At 37.6% G+C, this 23,410-nt stretch overlaps 2 protein-coding genes across 2 annotated transcripts in view; one reads left to right on the forward strand and one right to left on the reverse strand.

The window, feature by feature from the left end:
* LOC130992384 (T-complex protein 1 subunit beta-like) overlaps nucleotides 1–23,410 on the forward strand; it is a 629,300-nt gene that overhangs the window by 420,974 nt on the left and 184,916 nt on the right. The gene's annotated exons all lie outside the window — the stretch shown is intronic.
* Nucleotides 1,249–3,838, reverse strand: LOC131009989 (probable LRR receptor-like serine/threonine-protein kinase At3g47570). The gene is made up of 5 exons (XM_057937387.1): nucleotides 3,793–3,838; nucleotides 3,023–3,708; nucleotides 1,790–1,938; nucleotides 1,455–1,669; nucleotides 1,249–1,367 (listed from the first exon to the last, which is right to left on the reverse strand). The coding sequence occupies exons 1-5, from the start codon at nucleotides 3,836–3,838 to the stop codon at nucleotides 1,249–1,251; spliced, it is 1,215 nt and encodes a 404-aa protein (XP_057793370.1).

Consider the following 23,410-nt stretch of genomic DNA (forward strand, 5'->3'; position numbering starts at 1 on the left):
AGAACTACAAAATAAGTAGAGAATGGAGAAATATTGAACATGTTAGTAATGCAATTGAACATACCAATAATTTTATTGAACCTTTGGAATTTTTTAGGGTTTGAACTTTGGATACGTTCAACACAATTACCGTTGAATGTTAAATGAACAAACGCTGACCGCTGGATTAGATAATATCAACACATGAGATTTGGTCTCTGTTCATTGAATATATATTGTTCTCCATTAAACTTTCTCCTATATATATATATATATATCTAAAGTTAAGGACAAACATAAAATTATACTCATCTTAAAGAAATGGAAATTTGTGATTTTTCAAGTAATTCCATTGATTATCTTAATTCTATGTACAGTTTAACATATTCTGTTAGATTAATTTATCTCTATTCTCATAGATTTTAAAGAATTGTACACTCCAGAGACCACAGTACTAAACAATGATTTCTACACAAAATGTTGAATTCACGATACGGTCCATCAATGCCTTGGGATGCCAAAGCCTTCCGGTAGACACCAATCAAGCCGTTGAACTGCACTTTGTTTATACTGCTCGCTTGCATCTAGCTCGATCAATTGAGTTCATTTGTCAATGAAAAGATAGATGAAACGAATGGGTTAATACAACACAAAATATAACAAAACAAAAACCCAATGTCACAAAATAATAATAGAAACCATTTTCTGTAACCAACTAACCATGTTGAAATGGTTAGAAGTCAACTGAAAACAATAGAGTGTGTCTATTGTTTGATTATTGATATCAACTTCATATTTAGGAGCATTAGAGGGGGAGGAAGAAAAAGAATCTTGATAGAATGCTACTTGAAAAAATCAATTGAAAACAATTTAAATCGTAAGAAAGATGTATTGGTCAATATAAACAAAGAGCGATATTATTAGATTTGAACCAAAACCTTCTTCTTTGATTGTTCTTGAGAAACATTCACCGATGCCTCCATATGGTTTAGCTAATTTACCCGTCTCAACCATTACTTTGTAGAGATGCACAATGATTTCTGGAGGAGTTTTATATTTATATTAGGGTTTAAGAATTCAATAAAATCCATGATATATTAGAATCCTACAAATTTTCAATATCACCGGATTCGATGGATATTTAAGAGTTATAATTGATTTTTTATGGATTTTTTTAAATCCGAATTGAATACCTATAGACTTTTGAAATACAAAAAAATCTTTTAAATTCTGAATTGAATACTACACCTAATATAACACATGGGGCTATCATTCCACCCTAAGCTCCAACACTCGGAGGCGTGGATCCGATGTGGCATCCCCGACGATATCATCGCCCGTTGGCCGTCTCTCTAACAACACAAATACAGTCTCTGATGGACTGCAACCTACCAACCGCATAAGAAACGGTCATCCTCTCCTTGGCCGAGTCGACCGAGCAAGCAACTCCAACATTAAGAACCTCAAACACTTACTGTCTAATTTATGATGTTCCATGAAGCTTTGATCTCTATCACCAATGCTGAATCTCACTGCATCTTCCATTTCTGTCAAGAGCCAAGGATCTACGACCTCCTTAGCTTCCTCGACCAAACACTTCCCAACAAAGCTATGAATCCCAAATCCATCTCTCAACATCTCATCTGTTGGCCTTCTGCCACTGAACATCTCCAACAGCAGGATTCCAAAGCTGTACACATCACCACACGTTGTTGGCTCGCTTCCAAACCCGTATTCTGCAATGCAGAGGACATGAATCAGCCGTCAAAACAAAAGAGTTTTTGCTATAGCTGGATTTGAGTGGCAGTACCTGGAGCAGTGTAGCCAATGGTGCCTCTGTTGATGTGTTGTAGCTTTAGTGAGGAATCTTGCTAGCCCCAAATCGCCCACGTGCCCGACTAGGTCATCGTCTAGTAGGACGTTGCTCGGCTTGATGTCACAATGGATGATAGGGTCCAACTGCACATGCAACATCTATGGCAATGCTGACCCTCTGAGCTAGGCCTAGTCTCCTGGCTCGCCCTCGTCTCTGATCCTCTTCGTGCAGCTAGTCGTCGAGGCTGCCATTAGGCATGAACTCATAAACCAAGGCCTTCAAGTCATTCCCCTGCAGATCAAAGCCGGAGCAAGCCGTGACTACTTTGACAAGATTCCTGTGCCTGATGTTTCTCAACGCCTCCACGCTGCGAAAGGTTCAACACTTTCACCGTAACGAGCAAGAGCTCCTCTGTACACTGCTCTGTATCTGCCAGCACCGAGTAAGCTCTCCTCTGAAAATCCGCCCGTGGCTTGGGAGAGCGTCTGGTACGACACTTGCAGCAGAGGATTGGCAAATGGATTAGACGGAGGCGGAGGCCTCCTTCTCTTCAGACAACAGAAGACAAGAGCACCACCAACAATGACAGCTAATGCTAATATTGTAGTAGAGATCATCACTATCTTCAACTTCAAGTTCGACTTCTTGAGATTGCATTTTGGTAGTCTGAGCTCAGGCACACCTCCGCAGAGCTTAGGGTTCCCGGCTACTGAAACTGCGCTTGCATTCTTGAACACGCCACCTTGAGGCAACGCGCCTTCAAGATCATTGAACGAGAGGTTCAAGGCTAACAAGGTGAACTCTGCCATCAAATCTGTTGCGCGAAAGGTCTAGAACTCCAAGGCCCCTCAATGCGCTGAGGCTGGAAGGGATATTCCCTTGCAAGTCGAGGAACTCCAGCTTCACGAAGCCACCAACGCTGTTAGGCACGCTGCCAACGAGTCCGTTTCTTGAAACATTGAAATACTCGAGATTCTTGAGTTTTCCAATCTCTGCAGGAAGAGTGCTGTTCAGCTGGTTTTGAGAAAGATCCATGTTTCTCAATGAAGGAATGTTTATTAAATCACATATTTAATTAAAGTGACATACTCTTAATGGATGAAGGGAGTATTTGATGGTGGGATTACGTACAAAAATATAAAGTAAGGAGATTGTGGAAATTTTTTTGAGGGACTTGAATGTTTCTCTATCAACTACTTGATGTCACAATGGATGATAGGGTCCAACTGCACATGCAACATCTATGGCAATGCTAACCCTCTGAGCTAGGCCTAGTCTCCTGGCTCGCCCTCGTCTCTGATCCTCTTCGTGCAGCCAGTCGTCGAGGCTGCCATTAGGCATGAACTCATAAACCAAGGCCTTCAAGTCATTCCCCTGCATATCAAAGTCGGAGCAAGCCGTGACTACTTTGACAAGATTCCCGTGCCTGATGTTTCTCAACGCCTCACACTCAGCTACGAAGCTTCTCACAGCTCCACGCTGCGAAAGGTTCAGCACTTTCACCGTAACGAGCTTCTCGTCTTCTCCAAGAGCTCCTCTGTACACTGCTCCGTAGCTGCCAGCACCGAGCAAGATCTCCTCTGAAAATCCGACCGTAGCTTGGGAGAGCGTCTGGTACGACACTTGCAGCAGAGGATTGGCAAATGGATTAGACGGAGGCGGAGGCCTCCTTCTCTTCAGACAACAGAAGACAAGAGCACCACCAACAATGATAGCTAATGCTAATATTGTAGTAGAGATCATCACTATCTTCAACTTCAAGTTCGACTTCTTGAGATTGCATTTTGGTAGTCTGAGCTCAGGCACGCCTCCGCAGAGCTTAGGGTTCCCGGCTACTGAAATTGCGCTTGCATTCTTGAACACACCACCTTGAGGCAACGCGCCTTCAAGATCATTGAACGAAAGGTTCAAAGCTAACAAGGTGAACTCTATTAGTCAAACAATGGCAGCAACTCAATGTCCACTTTGCTACCATTCCATTCAACAATTGCAACCACCAAACTTCAACCATTGCAGCAATATCTTCAAAGTTTGCTGCAACATTTTTCAAACTTGGTGGCTAACACTATTTAACCTTTCATGCCTATAAATTGAGGGCTTCATAGCAACATTGAACCACCCCAGAACCAACACCACCAAGCAAAGTGTTATTTGCTAGAGAGAGAGAAAAATCTTGTGAGAGAAAACTTCAGTGTGGAAGTTATACACAAGTGATAAAAGTGAGTTGAGATATAGTCTTGGTTTAGGCAGATACAAAATACAGTGTGGTATTTTTGTTGTACTCCTCCTTTTGAGATTCTCTAATATATTGGTGTGGGTCCGTGGACGTAGGCAGTTTGGCCGAATCACGTTAAAAATATCGGTGTCATTTTTCTTCTCGTTTCATATCGGTCGATATCCAAAATATTGCGTCGCACTAGATCCCGGGCAGAATTATTGGCGTCTATAATTCCCAACAACTGGTATCAGAGCCACGGTGGTGGCAGATATTTTCTGATGTTTTGTCGGCGGTTCCGATTTGTCGACAAAAGGTGTTCTAAACACGGTGGTTAGCTGAAAAATCAGAAACGATCCAAGGAGTCCAGATCGAGTGGGAGCAATGTCGATAGACGATAAAATTTCAAAAATTGATAAATTCAACGGTGTGAATTTTGGATTTTTTGGAAAATGCAAATGGAGGATTATTTGTACCAGAAGGACCTGTATAAGCCCTTAAAGGAAAATCCAGAAGTCAAGGACATGGACGGAGCAAGTCAAAGAATGGCAGGCAGAGCTCCACGAACCACAAGAATTCCAACAAATCAAAGTCCGTTGAATGTTGGAACTATGGTCAGGTCGGGCACTACAGAACGCAGTGTAAAGTACCTTCAAAGGGAAACGAGAAAAAGGCCGAAGCCAATGTTGTGGCTGAAGAAGAAGGCGATGCCTTGATATGTTCCATGGAGAAAAGGGCTGAGTATTGGGTTATAGACTCTGGAGCATCTTTCCATGCCACCTCGAATCGAAATTCCTTCATAAATTACATGTCGGGAAATTTCGGAGAAGTATATCTCGGAGATGATCATCCATGCAGCGTGGTGGGCATAGGAGAAGTACAGATCAAACTCAATGAATCTGTATGGAGATTGAAGGACGTGAGACATATTCCAAAGTTGAGGAATAACTTGATCTCCGTCAAGCAATTGTCGAGAGAAGGATGTGATACACACCTCTCAGGTGATTGTTGGAAAATCACTAGGGGCGCAATGATTCTTGCATGTGGCAAGGATACTGGCAGCCTATACACAGCGATGAATGCGTGTGTGACAATTGCAGTTGCTGATAGCAAGAAGAATGCAAATTTGTGGCACCAAAGACTTGGGCACATGAGCCAGAAAGGGCTCAAGTATATGCATTCGAAAGGGAAACTACCAGAAGAGGGTGAGTTTCAACACAAGTGGTAGAACTCTGAAGCAAGTAAAGCTTGAGTTAGTCCACACAGATGTTTGGGGTCCAGCAAAAGTTTCATCCATTGGCGGAAAGTCTTACTTTGTGACTTTCATTGATGACCACTCGAAAAAGGTGTGGGTTTACTTCTTGAGACAAAAGTCAAAGGTGTTTGAGGCGTTCAAGAAGTGGAAGGCCATGGTGGAGAATGAAACTGGCTTACGGATAAAGAGATCCGATAATGACGGAGAATACGAAGATATGGCGTTCAATAAATTTTGTTACCAGAATGGCATCAAGTTGGAAATGCCAGGGACCCCACAACAAAATAGAGTGGCAGAACGCATGAACCGGACGTTGACAGAAAGAGCTAGGAGCATGAGGATACATGCAGGACTGCCAACACAATTTTGGGCAGAAGCTGTCAACACAACGGCATATCTCGTTAACCATGGGACATCTGTACCATTGGAGTACAGAATATCGGAGGAAGTTTTGAGTGGCAAAGAAATTAAACTTTCTCACTTAAAAGTATTTGGCTGTGTCGCGTATGTACACATTAGTGATATTGCTAGGAGTAAGCTCGACTCCAAATCACTAAAATGTATTTTCATTGGATAATGGTGGAAATGAGTTCGGGTACCATTTTCGAGATGACAAAAACAGGAAGGTCATCCGAAGCAGGGACGTAATATTCAATGAAAATTTGATGTACAAAGATAGGAATGCAGTGCAGTTCACCGACACAACAACGGAGGATCCAACATATGTTGATCCAGATGATACTGCAGAGTGCAGTACATCGAAGCAAACAGATGAAAGTTTGCAGACGGAGGAGCCCAACTCTGAGGCTGATCCACCACAGTCTCCAGTTCCAGCTCTAACTCCTATTCCTAGGAGGTCATCTCGACCTCAGGTTCCTTGTATCGAAAGTCTTCCTGATAGTGTGGTCAGGTAGCGAGTTCCGTTGAGTGGTAACGGCGGTGCAAGATATACGGAGGTGTACCCCCAGTGAACTCACGATTGAATCCGGTGGTTCCTTGTATCGAAAGTCTTCCTGATAGTGTGGTCAGGCAGCGAGTCCCGTTGAGTGGTAACGGCGGTGCAAGATGTATGGATTGTCGTTCGAGGGAGGACATGATGTGGTCCTTGGTTTGAGGGGAGGATTTAGGAGAAGCAAAGCGAATTCTCAGGATGAGAATTTACTGAGACAAGCAAAAAGGTGTTTTGCAGTTGTCTCAGGCCAAATACGTTGATCGAATCTTGCAAAGATTCAACCTGAGCAGTGCTAAGTCGGTTAGCTCAGCGTTAGCTAACCATTTCCGCCTATGCAAAGAGCACTCTCAAAAGACAAAGGATGAAAGAGACTTCATGGCTAAAATTCCTTACGCCTCAGCCGTTGGAAGTCTGATGTATGCCATGGTCTATACTAGACCAGATATCGCTCATGCAGTGGGAGTTGTGAGCAGAATTATGGCAAATCCTGGAAAGCAGCATTGGGAAGCAGTAAAGTGGATATTGAGATATCTACGTGGATCTACTGATAGATGCTTGTGCTTTCGAAGAGGTGATGTAGCACTACAAGGTTTTGTAGATGCAGATTTTGCCGGTGAGGTAGATCGCAGGAGAAGCACTACCGGTTATGTCTTTACAGTTAAGACAGAAAGACTGCTGCGTTGATCAGGGTGTGAAGACAGATTGGAATCAGTCTTCAAGTGGGAGATTGTTAGTCAAACAATGGCAACAACTCAATGTCCACTTTGCTACCATTCCATTCAACAATTGCAACCACCAAACTTCAACCATTGCAGCAATATCTTCAAAGTTTGCTGCAACATTTTTCAAACTTGGTCGCTAACACTATTTAACCTTTCATGCCTATAAATTGAGGGCTTCATAGCAGCATTGAACCACCCCAGAACCAACACCACCAAGCAAAGTGTTATTTGCTAGAGAGAGAGAAAAATCTTGTGAGAGAAAACTTCAGTGTGGAAGTTATACACAAGTGATAAAAGTGAGTTGAGATATAGTCTTGGTTTAGGCAGATACAAAATACAGTGTGGTATTTTTGTTGTACTCCTCCTTTTGAGATTCTCTAATATATTAGTGTGGGTCCGTGGACGTAGGCAGTTTGGCTGAACCACGTTAAAAATATCGGTGTCATTTTTCTTCTCATTTCATATCGGTCGATATCCAAAATATTGCGTCGCACTAGATCCCGGGCGGAATTATTGGCGTCTATAATTCCCAACAAACTCTGCCATAAAATCTGTTGCGCGAAAGGTCTAGAACTCCAAGGCCCCTCAATGCGCTGAGGCTTGAAGGGATATTCCCTTGCAAGTCGAGGAACTCCAGCTTCACGAAGCCACCAATGCTGTTAGGCACGCTGCCAACGAGTCCGTTTCTTGAAACATTGAAATACTCGAGATTCTTAAGTTTTCCAATCTCTGCAGGAAGAGTGCTGGTTTTGAGAAAGATCCATGCTTCTCAATGAAGGAATGTTTATTAAATCACGTATTGTAACATACTCTTAATGGATGGAGGGAGTATTTGATGGTGGGATTACGTACAAAAATATAAAGTAAGGAGATTGTGGAAATTTTTTTGAGGGACTTGAATGTTTCTCTATCAACTACCGGTGGCAGTTAATTTTTTTTAGAAAAAGAAATACTAGAAAAACTACCGGTGGTAGTAGACTAGGTGGCGGTTGCCGTTTCTATTGGGCCGACTCATATTCAATTGATGAGCCCAATTTCATAATGCGAGAATATGATGGGCTTCTATAATGAATTAATGATTAGAACGGTCAAAAGCCCATCACCTCACCCCTTTTTTTCTTTTCTTTTTCAACAAGCTAATTTTCATGCGATATTCGATTTGCTGATGAAGCCAATTTTAAAAAGAATGACGAATATTTAAAGTCTAAATTTATTAAGCTCGTTTGAAAGTAAAAATATCAGGCCTATGCCAATGGGCCAATACTGTGACTATATCCATTTATAGGAAGGCGATCATGATCGGTGCTGGTAGTGAGAGGGAGGGAGCAAAGAGAGATGAAGAGTAGAACAACAACATTATGGGAAAGTTATTGCAATTACGTTTTTTTCAGTGGTGTTTGGAGCTGTGATTCAACTACCCATTTTAGATTAATAAATTATTCCTTAAAAAAAAGTCCAATATATCGGGAATTATAATGAATATAGTGAATAATACTCCCGATAATATTTGTTGGAATGCTTGTCTCTATCTATCAACTACCTATAATTTGTGGTAGTAGAAAAGGTGGCGGTGCCGTTTTTGCTGGGCCTACTCACATTCAATAGATGAACCCAATGCAATGATATGATGGCCTCATGTAATGATGCGAACCGGTAAAAGCCCATCACCTCACCCTTTTTTCTTTTCTTTTTCTCGTCAAGATAATTTCAATGCGATATTCGATTTCGCGATTAAGCCAATTTTAAAAAGAAGGACGAATATTTAAAATTTAAATTTATTAAGATCGTTTCAATGTATTAGGCCCAAAAAAAAAAAATCGAGCTTGGTTTAGTAACAAACGAGTGAATCTTGAAGATAAAAATACTCGACTGATTCGAGCTAGGCTGAAGATAAAAAATCGAGCTTGGTTTAGTAACACACTTCGGTTGACCTTTCCAGTCCTCCGGCCGCGCGCAGTCGCATCGGCACCCCGAAAGAAGAATGTTTTGACAGCGACAATTTAAATTACAGCTCTAAATAATTAGTGTCATTTGTTCAGTTTTGGTCCCATCCATCGCCGTTTTTCTCTTCAAACCGAATCTAATATTTTAGGCTAAATTCATCCTTTGTCGCATAATCACTTTCCGACTTTTCTGCTAAAAGTGTATGTGCTGTACGGAATTTCAAACATCTCAATGTACATACCGCTACGGGTAATTTATTTGAATATACACATCTCCGTATTTTATTTTATTGATATTTATTATGTACATACTCCTTCCGGTTTTTTATAAGTGTCTTATTTAGCTCATTTTTTTGTTTTTCAATAAGTGTCTCATTTTAAAATTTGAGAGTATATTTATGACATTTTTCCTATTTTATCCTTATTTAATTAATACTTGTATGAATGTAATAATTAGTTGTATATATGCATTTATTATGATAATTACTAAGGTTATAAATGTAAAATATCTTATTTTATTGATATGTGTATTTTGACAGCTGGAGACACTTAATAAAAAACGGAGGGAGTATTTTTTTAAGCGGGCACAAACACAGAGGAGTATTCCACATCTGAGGAGGGGACGTTTGATTACTCGTGATCTGAGATTAATTTTATCTAATCTTCTAAATCAAATGAAAATATCCAATATTTAAAAGTCAAGATATTAAAATCCGACTTTCAAATTACTCTCTCAGTCCGACACGAAAATTAACAAACATGTAGTTAGTAAAGTGGGTTGGTAAAAATTATTTAAATATTAGGTATAGAAAGAGAGAGAATATGTTTCCAATAAAGAAATGAGACATTTGTAATGAAACGAAAATGAGACATTTATAATGGGAGAGAGGAAGTACTAAATTTTGAGAAAGAGCAGCATAATTTGCTAAATTATGAGTTGTAGGTCCGATTAATTAGGATTGAATACTTGACTTCACTCTTGATGCACGCAAGTTTCGATATTAATTGCAGAAGGAACGTTTATATACCTATTCTTTTGAGCTCGAGGCCTTACCACATTCCCATCCTTTTCAAATAACGACTCTTTTTCAATGAAATATAGCTACAGGAATATTTTACTAGGCATGCATAAATCAACGACAAACAGTTCTTTGACAAGTTATTGAAGTTGGAATATGGCTTATGTGGAATGTACACCATCTTACATAAATTATGTATAGCTAGGTCGTATTAATTAAGATAAAGTAATTTCTCGTTCGTAATAAATAAACTAAAAGATTGAAATATCCACAACTTTCAGTCAGAACTAGCAAATGTTTGATAGTATTTATTATTACGTGTCGTCATAGCATGCCACTTTAGAAAAAAATATAAAGATTAATATTTTAAAATATAAACATTAATTTATTGTTGGAATTCCATATGCGACACGCGTGCGTGTAAATTGTTATAAGAGATGCCAAAAAAGAAAAGAAAATGAGAGAAAAAGAGGTAGAACGAAAAAATAAAAGCAAAAACAATTAATTAAGATATACTTTTCCCATGATATTGGATTTTAGAGTAATTTAGACAAACTCGTTATAATGGCCCTTTAACTGTTGAATGTCCCTTTCAGCTTTTTGATATTTATTGTTAGAGTTAGTCTTGGTCAGGCCATCAGATCGGGTCGGGGCGCGGATCGGGCGCGGGCTTACGGGCTTGGGCATGAGCTGGGCTGGGCGCATATATAAAATAATCATTATTATGAAGAAAAATAGTAATCAATCTGAACAAATGTAATGTTTCAAAACATTACATTTCTTCATATGAATAATTACTTTTTTTTTCTACTTTTTTCATTTATTTCTGTTTTTTTAAATATTACATTTATTCATATAAATGATTATTTTTTCTCTAATTAAATAATGAATACTAAACCTTAATGGAAATATTTACTTTTATTTATCCTAAGATATACATTTGTATGCACAAATGTATACTTATGTCAATATAAATATTTCCTATCATTCAATATTTTTCTACAACCTAAATCCTGAATACTAAACCCTAAATAATCAATACTAAACCCTAAACACTGAATACTAAACCCTAAACCTTGAATATTAAACCCTAAATAATGAATACTAAACCCTAATGGGAATATTAAACCCTAAATAACGAATACTAAACCCTAAACCTTGAATATTAAACCCTAAATATACATTAATTTGATCAAATAACGAAAAGTACAAATTCTAATGAATAAAAGTAACAATTATCGTGAACAAATGTAATAATTTAAAAACATTACATTTCTTCATAATAATAATTACTTTTTATTATAACAATAGTTACTTTTTAGGATTTAGGTGGGGAGGGAGGCGCGGGTCAGGGCTTCCGGGTTCGGGCACGGGTCAGACGGCGGGTCAGACCCGCCTGACCCAAGAATTTGCGTTATTGTTATATGTGAAATAGTTTACTTAAGTGTGATGCTTGCTTTTTATTGTATTCGTGACACAATTTATGCAGCACGAGGATGGAATACCAAATTCAATTTACTTGACCCACTCACATTTTACTTTCTTTAATTCTTTACCTATGGCTATGGATCGATTTTACTTTCATTTCATTAATAGCCAAGTCTACATTATGGACTATAACTTATATAATTATAGTTTCGTCATCATTTATGAACTACACCAAACAAATCAAATTAACAAATAGTACGATTAAGGGGACTTGGGGCATATCGAAGATAATTCAAGATATGTTACACAATGATTCATGACCAGATCTTCCAAGTGGCCGAGAAAGAAACATGAAGACATATTTATGGGAGGAATGGAACAATTTTTAAAAGATCATCGTTGAACACATCGATAACACGTACATGACGTCGTTTCATAAATTTGAAACACATATTTAATTATAAACGATAATATTTTGATATGTTTAAACACTGTATCGCTTTTCTATCATATTCTATTTGGCCACGTTGGGATTTTCAATTGCCAACTTAACTTCAATTTTGGGAAAATTTGAAATCTTGTACGAAATGAGAAAAATTAAAAGGTCACGATTTTCTATTAAAAAAAAAGTCGTGTGCATTTTTTTTAAAGCTCCAAAGTTTTGTGTATTTAATTGCTATATATATATATATATGGCGCGCTCCAGTGAGACCCCCCAATTTTCGTGTAACATGAGTACAATGAGTAAAACATATAATACTAATGAACAAAACATATATCTAATGAACAAGATGCGTATACTGATGAAAAATAAAATTTAAAAAATTCGTAATGAATAAGACATATATACTGATGAACATGGCAGTATATACTGATGAACAATGCAGTATATACAGATGAATAACAAAATTTAAAATATTCTGCTCCCTCCAGGATTCGAACCCTGCGAAAAAAAATCACCCTCCAGATACAATATCAGCCATAGGATCGATAAAATAAACGCACCAGATCATGCCCTAGATCTCACTAAAATTAGGGGGTCTCATTGGAGCGCCCCCTATCTATATATATATATATATATATATATATATATATATATATATATCTTTATTTTAATATTTTTTTATAATTTTAAGATAGTTTATATATGTTATTATAATCATCATTAGTTCATGAGAGTTTTTTTTTAAATGACCATAATTAAGAATATAAATATTTTTTGTAATTGCGTAGAATCAAATGCAGATTATTCTAAGAGCATCCGCAATGGGCTTACTTGATAAGCCTACTTGATAGTGGGGGACCACATTGAGTAAGTAGTGTTGCATTGGAGTTACTTGATAGCCTACTTGATAACATTAGTTTTGATTTTTATGTTTTTCATTTAAATTTAATTGCTCAAATTTAAATAACATATTTTTCTAATAGTTAAATACGCCATTAAACTCAAAAGTTGATTCTGCACTGACTGGTTCCTCCTCGGCTGGGGTCTCCTCCAAGTTGATTCTCCCCATATCGGAGTGATAATCGGCGGAGAGATCGGGGCACCAATTAGGATCATAGAAAGGGTTGTGTGGATCCATGAAGGAAGAAAATTACAAGAGAAATGGAGGAGAAGAAATGTGAGGATAAATGGAGGAGGAGGGGTTTTTTAAAGAGGAGAAGAAGAAGAAAAAAAATATATGAAACGGTCGGTCAAAGCACGGAGATCGAGAAAAAACAGTCAAATTTTGAATTTAAAATTCAAAATTTTCTATTTTTTATTAAATTAAGGCGCGTGCATTGCACGCGCCTTCCCTCTCCCCCCCATCGTGCATACTCGAAGACTCGAATATCACTCGAGTAGCCCGGCCCCCTGCAACGCCTTACTCGAGTGCAACGCTCTATTCGAGTAGGCACTCGAGTAGGTGCGTTGCGGATGCTCTAAAGATAAAAGCTTTTAATAGTTAAATTCATCATGTACTCGTAAAGGGTAGAAAAAGTATTTCAATCAAAAGGTCATGTCCACCACCGTCTTCCGACATCGACGTATATTTAATTCTACTAGATTGATTGATTGAATGTAATAATAAAATATAATTTCGAATTAAAATGTTGAGTCAGAATACAAAAAAGATCTTATAGGAAGCTTCCTATTACCCACGTGTGCGTTGATCCGAGCTGATTCCCACACGGGTAGGTACGACTGTTGACATTTGTTATCCAAAGTCCGAATCTCGTCCTTATCGGTATTTTTTTTTGAGGTTATTATATAGATCATCTTAATCGAGACAAATATCATTTAATAATTTATTACATGGTTATAAAATACTAGTATAGGACACAAATTCGAACTGAAATTCGTATAGTTTAAACTTTTAATTATATAGTATTCCTCTGCTTGACTCGGTCATGAAGTAGGTGACTTACATTTGAAGAATATGATGTAAATCTTTTATAGAGAGAAAAATGCCAAAGTACAAACAAGTGTAACAATTACACAAATTGCATTTTAGTTAACCAAATTCGTAAATGCGACTTCTAATTCGTATAGTCTAGTGATATATATTAAAGGTACAAATACATTCTATTTAGTCTCATAAGTTGAGTTATTGATGATTTTAGGTTGAATTTAAGTTAATACAGTACATCGATCAAGCTTCATAAATTAATTTAGTGACAATTTTAATTTGCTAGTAATTTTTGGCGTCATATAGTCCAATTGACACATTCGAATTTTATGCATGATATTTTCACCTTTATCAATTGAATATTACATGTACAATACACATCATAAAAAATGATATCGTTATATGTGTATTTTTATTAAAAATATAAAAAATGAGTAGAAAACAAAGAATTGATAACAAGGAATATCTCAAATTTCTACATCAATACATTCTTACTTTAGGAAATATCACGCATGTGTAAAATCCCACTGCCAACTAAACGTTTCAATGCCAAAAATCAACCAACGAACTAAACGTGTTACTAACTCAATTTATAAGGCTTGAAGATATCTATACTATATTAAAAAAGCAGTTTCCAATTTGAAATCAATTTCAAATTGATTTAGATGGCAATTTTGTAAATAATGGAGAAATTAAAGTCATAATTTTTGCAAAACTCAAATCTATGTAAAACCAAAAAATTCCATTAATTTTAAAAAAAAAACGTGTTGCATAAAAAATGGAGATGATGGGTTGACCATATTTGCATTCTACTTTTTTATTATTTGTTTTTTTTGTTGTAATTTCTTTTAAATTATTTTTCAGTTTCTTTTCATTTTAAGAATTTTTGTTTTTTCTAAAAATTATGTATTTTGATTAATTAAATGTATTCAATATACATATCAAATTAAAGATTATGACAAAAAATTTAATTTGATAATATATATATATATATATAATAAGTTTAAAATAAGAATTTTATTCAAATTAAAACTTTCCAAGTTATTTTCTTTTCTCTCTCCTTTCTCTTAGTATTTTATACTACAAGTTTTTTTTTGAAAAGGAAGTTAGCTCTTTCAAAAAAAAATTGTCTTTATTATTTGTGTTAAAATATTTTGTGAAATCATGGAAACATAATTTTGTGTAAATGATGTAAATTTTATTATGAAATACTGGAAGTATATGTATTATTTCTTTATTTGTTTGTTAAAATTCTATGAGGTATTTATAATTTTTTTTTTGTGTTGTAATTTCTTTTTTGTAGATATCTACAAATTATGGAATATTAACTTTATAAGTTCAATACAGTATATTAGATTCCCACTGAAATGTAGTTTCCAACCATATATAGATATGCGTTTACACAATTTTCATAAAATATTTGAATCCCCCAACTAATAAAAAATATGTCTTACAAGATTTTTCATAAAAAAAACAAAATAATAAATAAGTGCACTTTTATTTCAAATTTGCCAACTTTCATAGTATACTTTTTAGTTTAGATATTTCTTAATCTGCGTTTTTTTAATTCAAAGTTCTTTTCTCATCCTTAGATAAAAATGAACATAAACAAATTATATTAATATGTTGAGTTTTTGTTGAAATGACGAAAATTTAAGAATTGTTTTGTTTTGGCATATTTTTCATCCTTTGCAATAATTTAATTAGGGAGCTTAAAATTTACCTTATAACTTCATTAGTTAATACCAATAAATTTCAATATTAAATATTGACATATGTTAATATGATTAGGCAATAAAAGATCCGACTCGAATTTCCTTTTCCTTTTACCAATTTTATTGAAATTTGATAATAAAAAAAAGGGACACCTGAAAAATTTAATGACCAAAAAATCAAAAGATAGACAACATAATTAAATAAATAAATTGACAATGAGCAAGATATCTTTATTTAATTTTTATATATAATTCAAAAGTCAAGCAACAAATTTGAAATTGCATTGTAACACTATTGATATTCAATATATTTTGTGGTGAATTATTATCTATGTTCCTTAGGGGTGATGGTTAGGTCGGAACTTCTGAAGTTGTCTCTTCTCCGCTCCCTCGCAGTCTCTTTTAGACGAGTACTCTTTTCCCCATTTAAGGATTTTCCCTTTTAGGTTTGTCTTAAAAGGGTTTTAACGAGGCCCGGCCCTTAGTTTACTCCTCTGTGTTTTCAAGGGTTTCTAGGTTCGTTTTTTCTGTTTCTTTTTTAATAAATTCTCTATTTAATAAAATTATCTATGTTCCTTAAGCGTGTATTACATATGAGATGACACAAATTTAAGAAATGGTTGGTAGATAATGTGTTGAATGTAAATGAATGATTGTGGTTAAAAAGAGAAAAAGTGAGGTCATGTCCCAAAATAAAAGTGATACACTCTTATGAGACAGACAGAAATAGAATATGTGATACATTCTTAGGGGACAGAGAGAACATATATATTTTTGTATCACCATTACAAATTCTATATGTAAATTTTATATTTTAATGTACGTAATTTTTCATAAAAGACCATATATTAGTACTTTTACGTAATTTATTTTTTTAAGTTATAAATTTATTATGTCCGTGCATTGCACGGGAGTACGTACTAGTTATTTAAAAGTGTTACTAACTCAATTACTAGCAAACTAAGCAATCATCTAGGCCTTAGTTTTTATTCATGTATCATTAAAAATGGCCTGCTTATTGTCCTATTATAAATGGCCTATTTTCATAAATGACAAAATTTAATTCTTAAAAAAATTTAAATAATACCACTTTTAATCAATTTACACATTCTTTTTAATTTACGTGTTCAAAAATTTTGTGTCACTTATAATAAGACGAAGAGAATATTTTTCATTTTAAGAATGAACGATAATTAATGATTACTCATTTATCTTTTGTAACTCAAACTTCAATTTAATAATTGAAGGAAAAATATTTTACTAATTGAGACCATATTTCATTTTCCATCTACATACGAATAGAACAACTTTATATTAATTACTCTCTTCGTTCCTCAAACATCTTCCTCTCTTTTCATTTTGGCTCATCTCTCAAACATCTTTCTTAACCTACTGGTGGACGTCGTATACCACCAAAATAATTCCTGCAGAATTACCAAATAAATTAATACAATGGCAAGCAGGGTCGATCCCACAGAGAGCAGTTAAAATCATTCAAATCCCTAAATCTATAAAAAAACGGTGATGCCACCACGCCTTAACTTGGAGAAAATATTAATTAACTAAGAAAGCAAATTAAATAAAAATAAAGTCATTTGAATTAAATCAATAAAAAGGGTAATTCGGCTCAAATAAATCCACACTAATTCAAAGCTCTGATCATCGACGTAATAATTAATCAATCCCTACCAACCAACCAGTTATAGGATACCGTGAAACGCAATGGACGTACCCCAATTCCTACTTACTGTGTCGATAAACAGCTCGAGACGCCAGACCTGCTTATTTCCCTTATTAAAATATAACCTAGCTGGAGACGCCAGACCTAGATTTAATATTCTAATAGCATTAAGATGAAGGAACCCAATTTATACCAATTATCCTAGAGACGCTAGTAATAATTAATATACCAATTAATTCCCCCTACGAACACGGTAGTTGTATCACTAATTAGTCCAATTCCAACAATTACGGATTGACAGGAACTAATTGACTGTAATCCAATTAAACCTAAGTTGGCCAGACTTAAATAAAATCAGAATTATCTTTAAACCATATGAATTAATCAAAATCAATAGGAATCAATTTTATAACCAATTAGGTCTCACAGATCATTAAATTAGAGTTTCATTATTCTCGCCGAATTAAAAGATTTAGCTACTCATGCTTAAAATAAAAACAATCAAATAAATAAAATTAAACATAATTAAAATATGCGAATAAAACTGAGAAAATAAATTGCAAGAAATAAATCAAACTTGAATTAACCCAATACTCGGTTGCCTCATTCGATTCCAATCCAGCCGCTATCAATAATTGAATGAACAAGAATTAAAAAACTAAAACTAAACTAAGAGATCAATTGCTAGTACGTGAGAATTGCATGAAGAATAAAATTGCATGGAATAATGGAAACAAAAGTCAACTGCTACTATTAAAATTCAACAAGTGCGACTGAATAAAAAAAGTGAATGTGTAGAACTAATCAAAAAAATCAAAACCTAATAATCCTTAGTCCACAAAAGCGGCTAGGTCTAGTGCTAATCATAAAAATAAGAATCCTTCTTCTACTCAAATACTACCATGCGGCCCTTAACAAACTTAAGGAAATTAATTCCTTCAAGGCCGCATAAACCCAACATGGGCTTCCGCCCTAAACTTAATTAATATCCAAAATAAAATGAAACTAAGAGTTTTGAGCTTTATAAAAATATAACAATTAGCAGCTCCATCTCCAATTCTTTTCATTCCTGCGCCAAAACATAGCAAAACATGTAATATCACATGAAACCACGACAAAACGCACACTAAACTAGGTAGCTAAAATACACACATCAAATCCCCTCACACTTAGATCATACTTGTCCTCAAGTATGAAATAAGAGAGAAGAATTAATGTTGAAATTCAGCCCCTAGAAGCAACTCTTTTCCTTGACACGAAGACTCTAGAAACGAACGAACTGAAAACAGACACAACAACACACGCAAAGAACAGGAAAGTAAAAAGGGAAACAAGACAAGACACGAACAAACCAAACGACTAGCCAAGCAACATCAAAGCATCAGGAACGCAACAGTCTATCAAATCGAAACATGCAATTCAACATCACTTTCCAACTCTCGAACTAAGAACATGAACCTCCAAAGTGTGTTTCCATCATCAATCTAGTCCAAATTAGGCAACAATGAGTGCAACTCTCACGCTCATTCAATCTCTCCACAAGATAAGGTAATTCTCACACAAGAAGAAACTCCAATTAGTCATGATATTTCGCAGTCACATTATGGCTCAAAAAGGTCTTTCTTCTTTGGTTGTAATGGGGCTAAGGACTATCAATGATGTAGGCACGATCCTATGGGTCCTAAGCTCAAACATTGAAGATCAAATATTGTGCATGCTCGAATCAAATCACACCCCAAGAAATCTAAACATCTGAAGAATAACCTCCAACTCAACCATGGGCAACAATCATCAAACAACTCAATGCATGTATACTAATTCAACCTTGGTGCAACCTTAATTTTCTCTCTCTCTTTTTTTTTTTTTTTTTTTTTTTTTTTTTTTTTTTTCTGCACCACTCATTAAAACAACACAATCATGCAAAGAGTACATCAAAAACAATCTACCCAACTGTCAAAATCCTCCTCTGTTCGGCCAAACAGATCATCCGTCCTAGATTAGAATGCAATTTTGGATCGGTTCTGTTTGGGCAAACAAGTATCCTTATGCACATTCCTAAAAAATTCACTTAAGATGTCATTCAATTCTAACATGCACAATGGGACCAAAGAGAAGGTTCACAAAAAAAAAAAAAACAGGCATTGGCTATATATATATAGTGACTAATATGAACAATCACGGCAAGGCTCAAACATGGCTCACTAGGGGTTAGTGTATGGGTAAGAACTCAAACGCAGGCCAAATGGCTACCCTAGTGCCTCTTATCATTCACCACATATGACACACTTGATATCACGACTTCATGGATAATCAAATCTCTCAAAACAAAAATTAGTAGAGGATGCTCTACTCTATTAAGCTCAATACCTCACTTATGTGTAGTTTAGATTCACTCATCAACCTTATTTTGTCATTCCAGACATCATGTAATCAAAACACACACTGTCAATCACAAGTTCTCAATTCTTAAGTCGGGAAAGATCAAGTTATCACACATATTCAATCTAACAGCATGCTCCAACACTGAACTTATCAATTACTTTGGCTAGAAGACTCACAAGACTCAACATAAACTGACTCAACAAGCAAAGACTCAACAACGCCCCCCCTCACACTTAAATTTTGCTTGCCCTCAAGCAAAACAAAATAACACATAAGGAAGGGACAACGAAAAACACAAAACACACTCAAAACAGAAAAAAAAAACCAACACAAGAACAAATAAAACGAAAAGGAAAAAGGAAAGGAATCACCGCGTGCGCTGCCGCCGCAGCTCCTGTCTGATCGTGGCGCTCAGATTGGCTATGCTCTCCTGCAATGCTGCGACGTGCCCGTCCATCCTCGCAAACTGCTGCTCGGAACTGCCCGAACTCATCCCGCAAACTCTGAAGATCCAAACTCAAAGCCTCTAGTGAAACTGGACCTGCAGGAACACCCATGCTCGGGGGGTTCTCCCCCGGCTCATAAAAGCGAGGCTCGCCATCCGAGTTAAAGTAGAAAACTCAGGCGGCGGCCAAGATGTCAAGGTCAAAGCGGGATGGTCCCTTGCACAAGGTCATAGAAGAGTGAGCAGTAAAATCAAAGTTACGGGCAATGAAAATACCAAGAAAGTGGCACAAAGTGAGGTGACGTGCAGGGTGCGTGCTGATATGATGCATGCTTGATGCGATCCAATATCCTAAGTTTACTTTCAATCCCTCATGCATGCATCGCAAAAAGAACAGATCAACCCCACTAACTTTGGAGAAAGTAGTCGATCTACCAGTCAGATTGTAACATAGAAATAGATGACACATTCTCAATACGGGATCCACTACATCACACACAGACGACCGGGGTGCATCAAATGGCGATGCTCCCGGTCGAGCAAGTATGGCCCAAGACACCCCTGTATTCCCTACATCCGACTCTACAGACCCTAATCCACAATAAGCAGCCCTGAAATCATGTTCTACCACCTCCTCCATCGTACAAATTCCTAACTTCACTGACCATTCAACCAACGACAGATCGTGGTGCATATTGAACAGACGAAAGAAAATGCATTTTTTGTCAATATCAGCTGTATCATTAAATTTAAATGTAGAGAAGAATTCGAGAGCAAGTTCTTGATACACTGGATATGAAGACTCACATAATAGCCACGACCAACCAATTTTTTCAAAATACCCAACAAAATTGTCCTTCACACCAAGACGTTCAAGAGCAGCAAGGTCTAAAATCTTACCTGTGAGGAAATTCTTCCGTCGACGTATGTTGATTGCCTTGCACATTGCCTCGTCGGGGAAGTTCAGTAATTCCTTGATTTCAGCAGGGTCCGAGAACTCGACCGGGAACTTTTGGGCAGCGGCATCATCTCCTATTTGGGCAGAGGAAGCATCTGAGTCGGCGAACGATTCCGAGGCGGAATCGGAGCCCTCCTCCATCTCGTAGTCATCATCGGGAGAACCGGAGTCATCGGAGTCGGCTGCGGTGCTTGGACCAGCGGCGGTGGCTGCCGAGCGTACCCTGGTGCTGCGACGCGGTGGTGGTGGCGGAGCTAGGGCTTCTGGTGGTGGCGAGGCGTCGCTCGGGCTCTGTGTTGGCAGCGACGTGGCGGTGGTGGTCGGTGAAGCTTCAGCGGCCGCGCTTTGGGGTGGAGGAACAGCGGCCGCGCTTTGGGGTGGAAGAACAGTGGTCGCGCATTGGGCTTGGGCCGCGGCGATGTGCGGCGGTGTTGGCTCCGGCGGCAGAACAACCGCATTTGCGCTGACGCGCTCCGCGGCGGTTGGACGGAGCGGCGGTGCGTTCTTCGCCGGTCCTCTTTTCCGTTTGGGGGCCATCCTCGTTGGGGAAGGTGGTGATGCGGTTGGGACGGCGGAGGTGGTGGTTGGCGGTGGAAATGCAGCGGGAAGGTGATGAGTCGAGAGAGAGGAATTCGAAAGGTGGGGGGAAGAAATTTGTGGGAGAAGAATTGACTTGGGTCAAAATAACCCTAATATTGAAAATTGCAATTCAACCCCCATTTCTCCTTATCTGCAGAAAAGACCCCATGTTAGTGTTTCTATAATTGCGAATTGACCCCTACTGGAAATTAGAGAAAAGACTTCCAACACTTAGAAAAATTTTCACAAATTAACCTCAAAAATTCGAGCCTCTCTCATTCTTTTTTTTTTTAAAGAAAATTGAAATAAAACGAAACTTTAAAACTAATTAATGGAAACTAAGAACTGAAAAGAAAACTAAACTAAAACGAAAATTAAAGAAAGGAAAGACCAAAACGGGAATTTAAAAGGGAAAGAAAGTCGGGTTGCCTCCCGATAAGCGCCATTTTTTAACGTCGTCGGCTCGACTTCCAACTTTGCTCACGAAACCTTCAGAGGCAGGAGTGAAATTTCTTCCACGTCTGCCACGGGTGATGTATCATAATACGGCTTCAATCGATGGCCATTGACGGTAAACGTCTTCGCCGTATCCAAACTGCGAATCTCAAATGCTCCGTTTGGGCAAACAGACTGTATAACGAAGGGGCCAATCCACTTCGTCTTCAATTTCCCGGGCATCAATCGCAGCTTTGATTGGAACAACAACACCCTTTGGCCGACTTCAAATGTCTTTCCTCGCAGATTCTTGTCGTGCCACATCTTGGTGCGATCCTTGTACCACGCCGCTGCGTCATAAGCTTCAAGACGAAGCTCTTCCAACTCTTGAAGTTGATATCTCCTCTCCTCCTCACACTTGGGCGATTGCATGTTCACCTTCTTGATTGCCCAATATGCTCTATGCTCCAATCCAACAGGTAAGTGACACATCTTCCCAAAAATCAAGCGATAAGGTGACATACCAATAGGAGTTTTGTAGGCTGTTCGATAAGCCCACAATGCATCGTCTAGTCTTGAACTCCAATCCTTCCTTGATGGATTCACTGTCTTCTCCAAGATTTGCTTTATCTCCCGATTAGAAACTTCGGCTTGCCCGTTTGTTTGAGGATGATAGGGAGTAGCCAATCAATGTTGAACTCCATACTTCCGCATCAAAGCTTCAATCGTGCGGTTGTAAAAATGAGTCCCTTGATCGCGGCACTCCATACCTTGTGAAAATATGAGACTTCAAGAACGCAGCGACCACCTTGGAGTCATTCGTTCTGGTGGCTTTCGCTTCTACCCATTTCGAGACATAGTCGACGTCGAGCAATATGTAGAGATTCCCGAATGAACTCGGAAACGGCCCCATAAAATCCATCCCCCACACATCGAATACCTCACAAAAAATCAGCGGAACTTGAGGCATCTCATCTCGTTTGGAAATACTCCCGGTCAGTTGACATCTCCCACAGCTTTTGGAAAACAAGTAAGCACTTCTATTCAACGTGGGCCAGAAGAATCCTGAATCGAGCATCTTCCGAGCTGTCCTCTTTGGGCCAAAATGTCCTCCACAAGCGAGAGAGTGGCAGTGCAAGAGAATTTCCTGTTGTTCTGCTTCATGAATGCATCGGCGTATAACTTGATCGACTCCAACCTTCCACAAGTATGGCTCATCCCAGAAATAATACTTACACTCACTCCTTAGTTTCATCCGATGTGTTTTTGTGAACAGAGGTGGAAATATTCCAGATGTCAAGTAATTGACGATATCGGCAAACCAAGGTTCGGGATCACCCTTGACAACGGCTGAACGTGCTGCTGGCTCGGACAGAGGGCTCTGTTTGGGCAAACAGACAGCCGAACAGGTCTGGATAGCATAAAGATGCTCTTCTGGGAAAGCTTCGTTAATAGGGATCTCATCTTCCCCTTGCTGGACTAAACGACTTAAATGG

The sequence above is a fragment of the Salvia miltiorrhiza genome, chromosome 1 (genome assembly GCF_028751815.1).
Source record: "Salvia miltiorrhiza cultivar Shanhuang (shh) chromosome 1, IMPLAD_Smil_shh, whole genome shotgun sequence".
NCBI classification, from domain to species: Eukaryota; Viridiplantae; Streptophyta; class Magnoliopsida; order Lamiales; family Lamiaceae; genus Salvia; species Salvia miltiorrhiza.

Coding starts and splice junctions, on each gene's coding strand:
- LOC131009989 (XM_057937387.1), bottom strand. CDS start 3,838: ATGTTGCAGCAAACTTTGAAGATATTGCTGCAATGGTTGAAGTTTG. Junction 3,709..3,792: donor GCTGCAATGGTTGAAGTTTG/GTGGTTGCAATT, acceptor TCACCTTGTTAG/CTTTGAACCTTTCGTTCAAT. Junction 1,939..3,022: donor CCATAGATGTTGCATGTGCA/GTTGGACCCTAT, acceptor TTGCATGTGCAG/TTGGACCCTATCATCCATTG.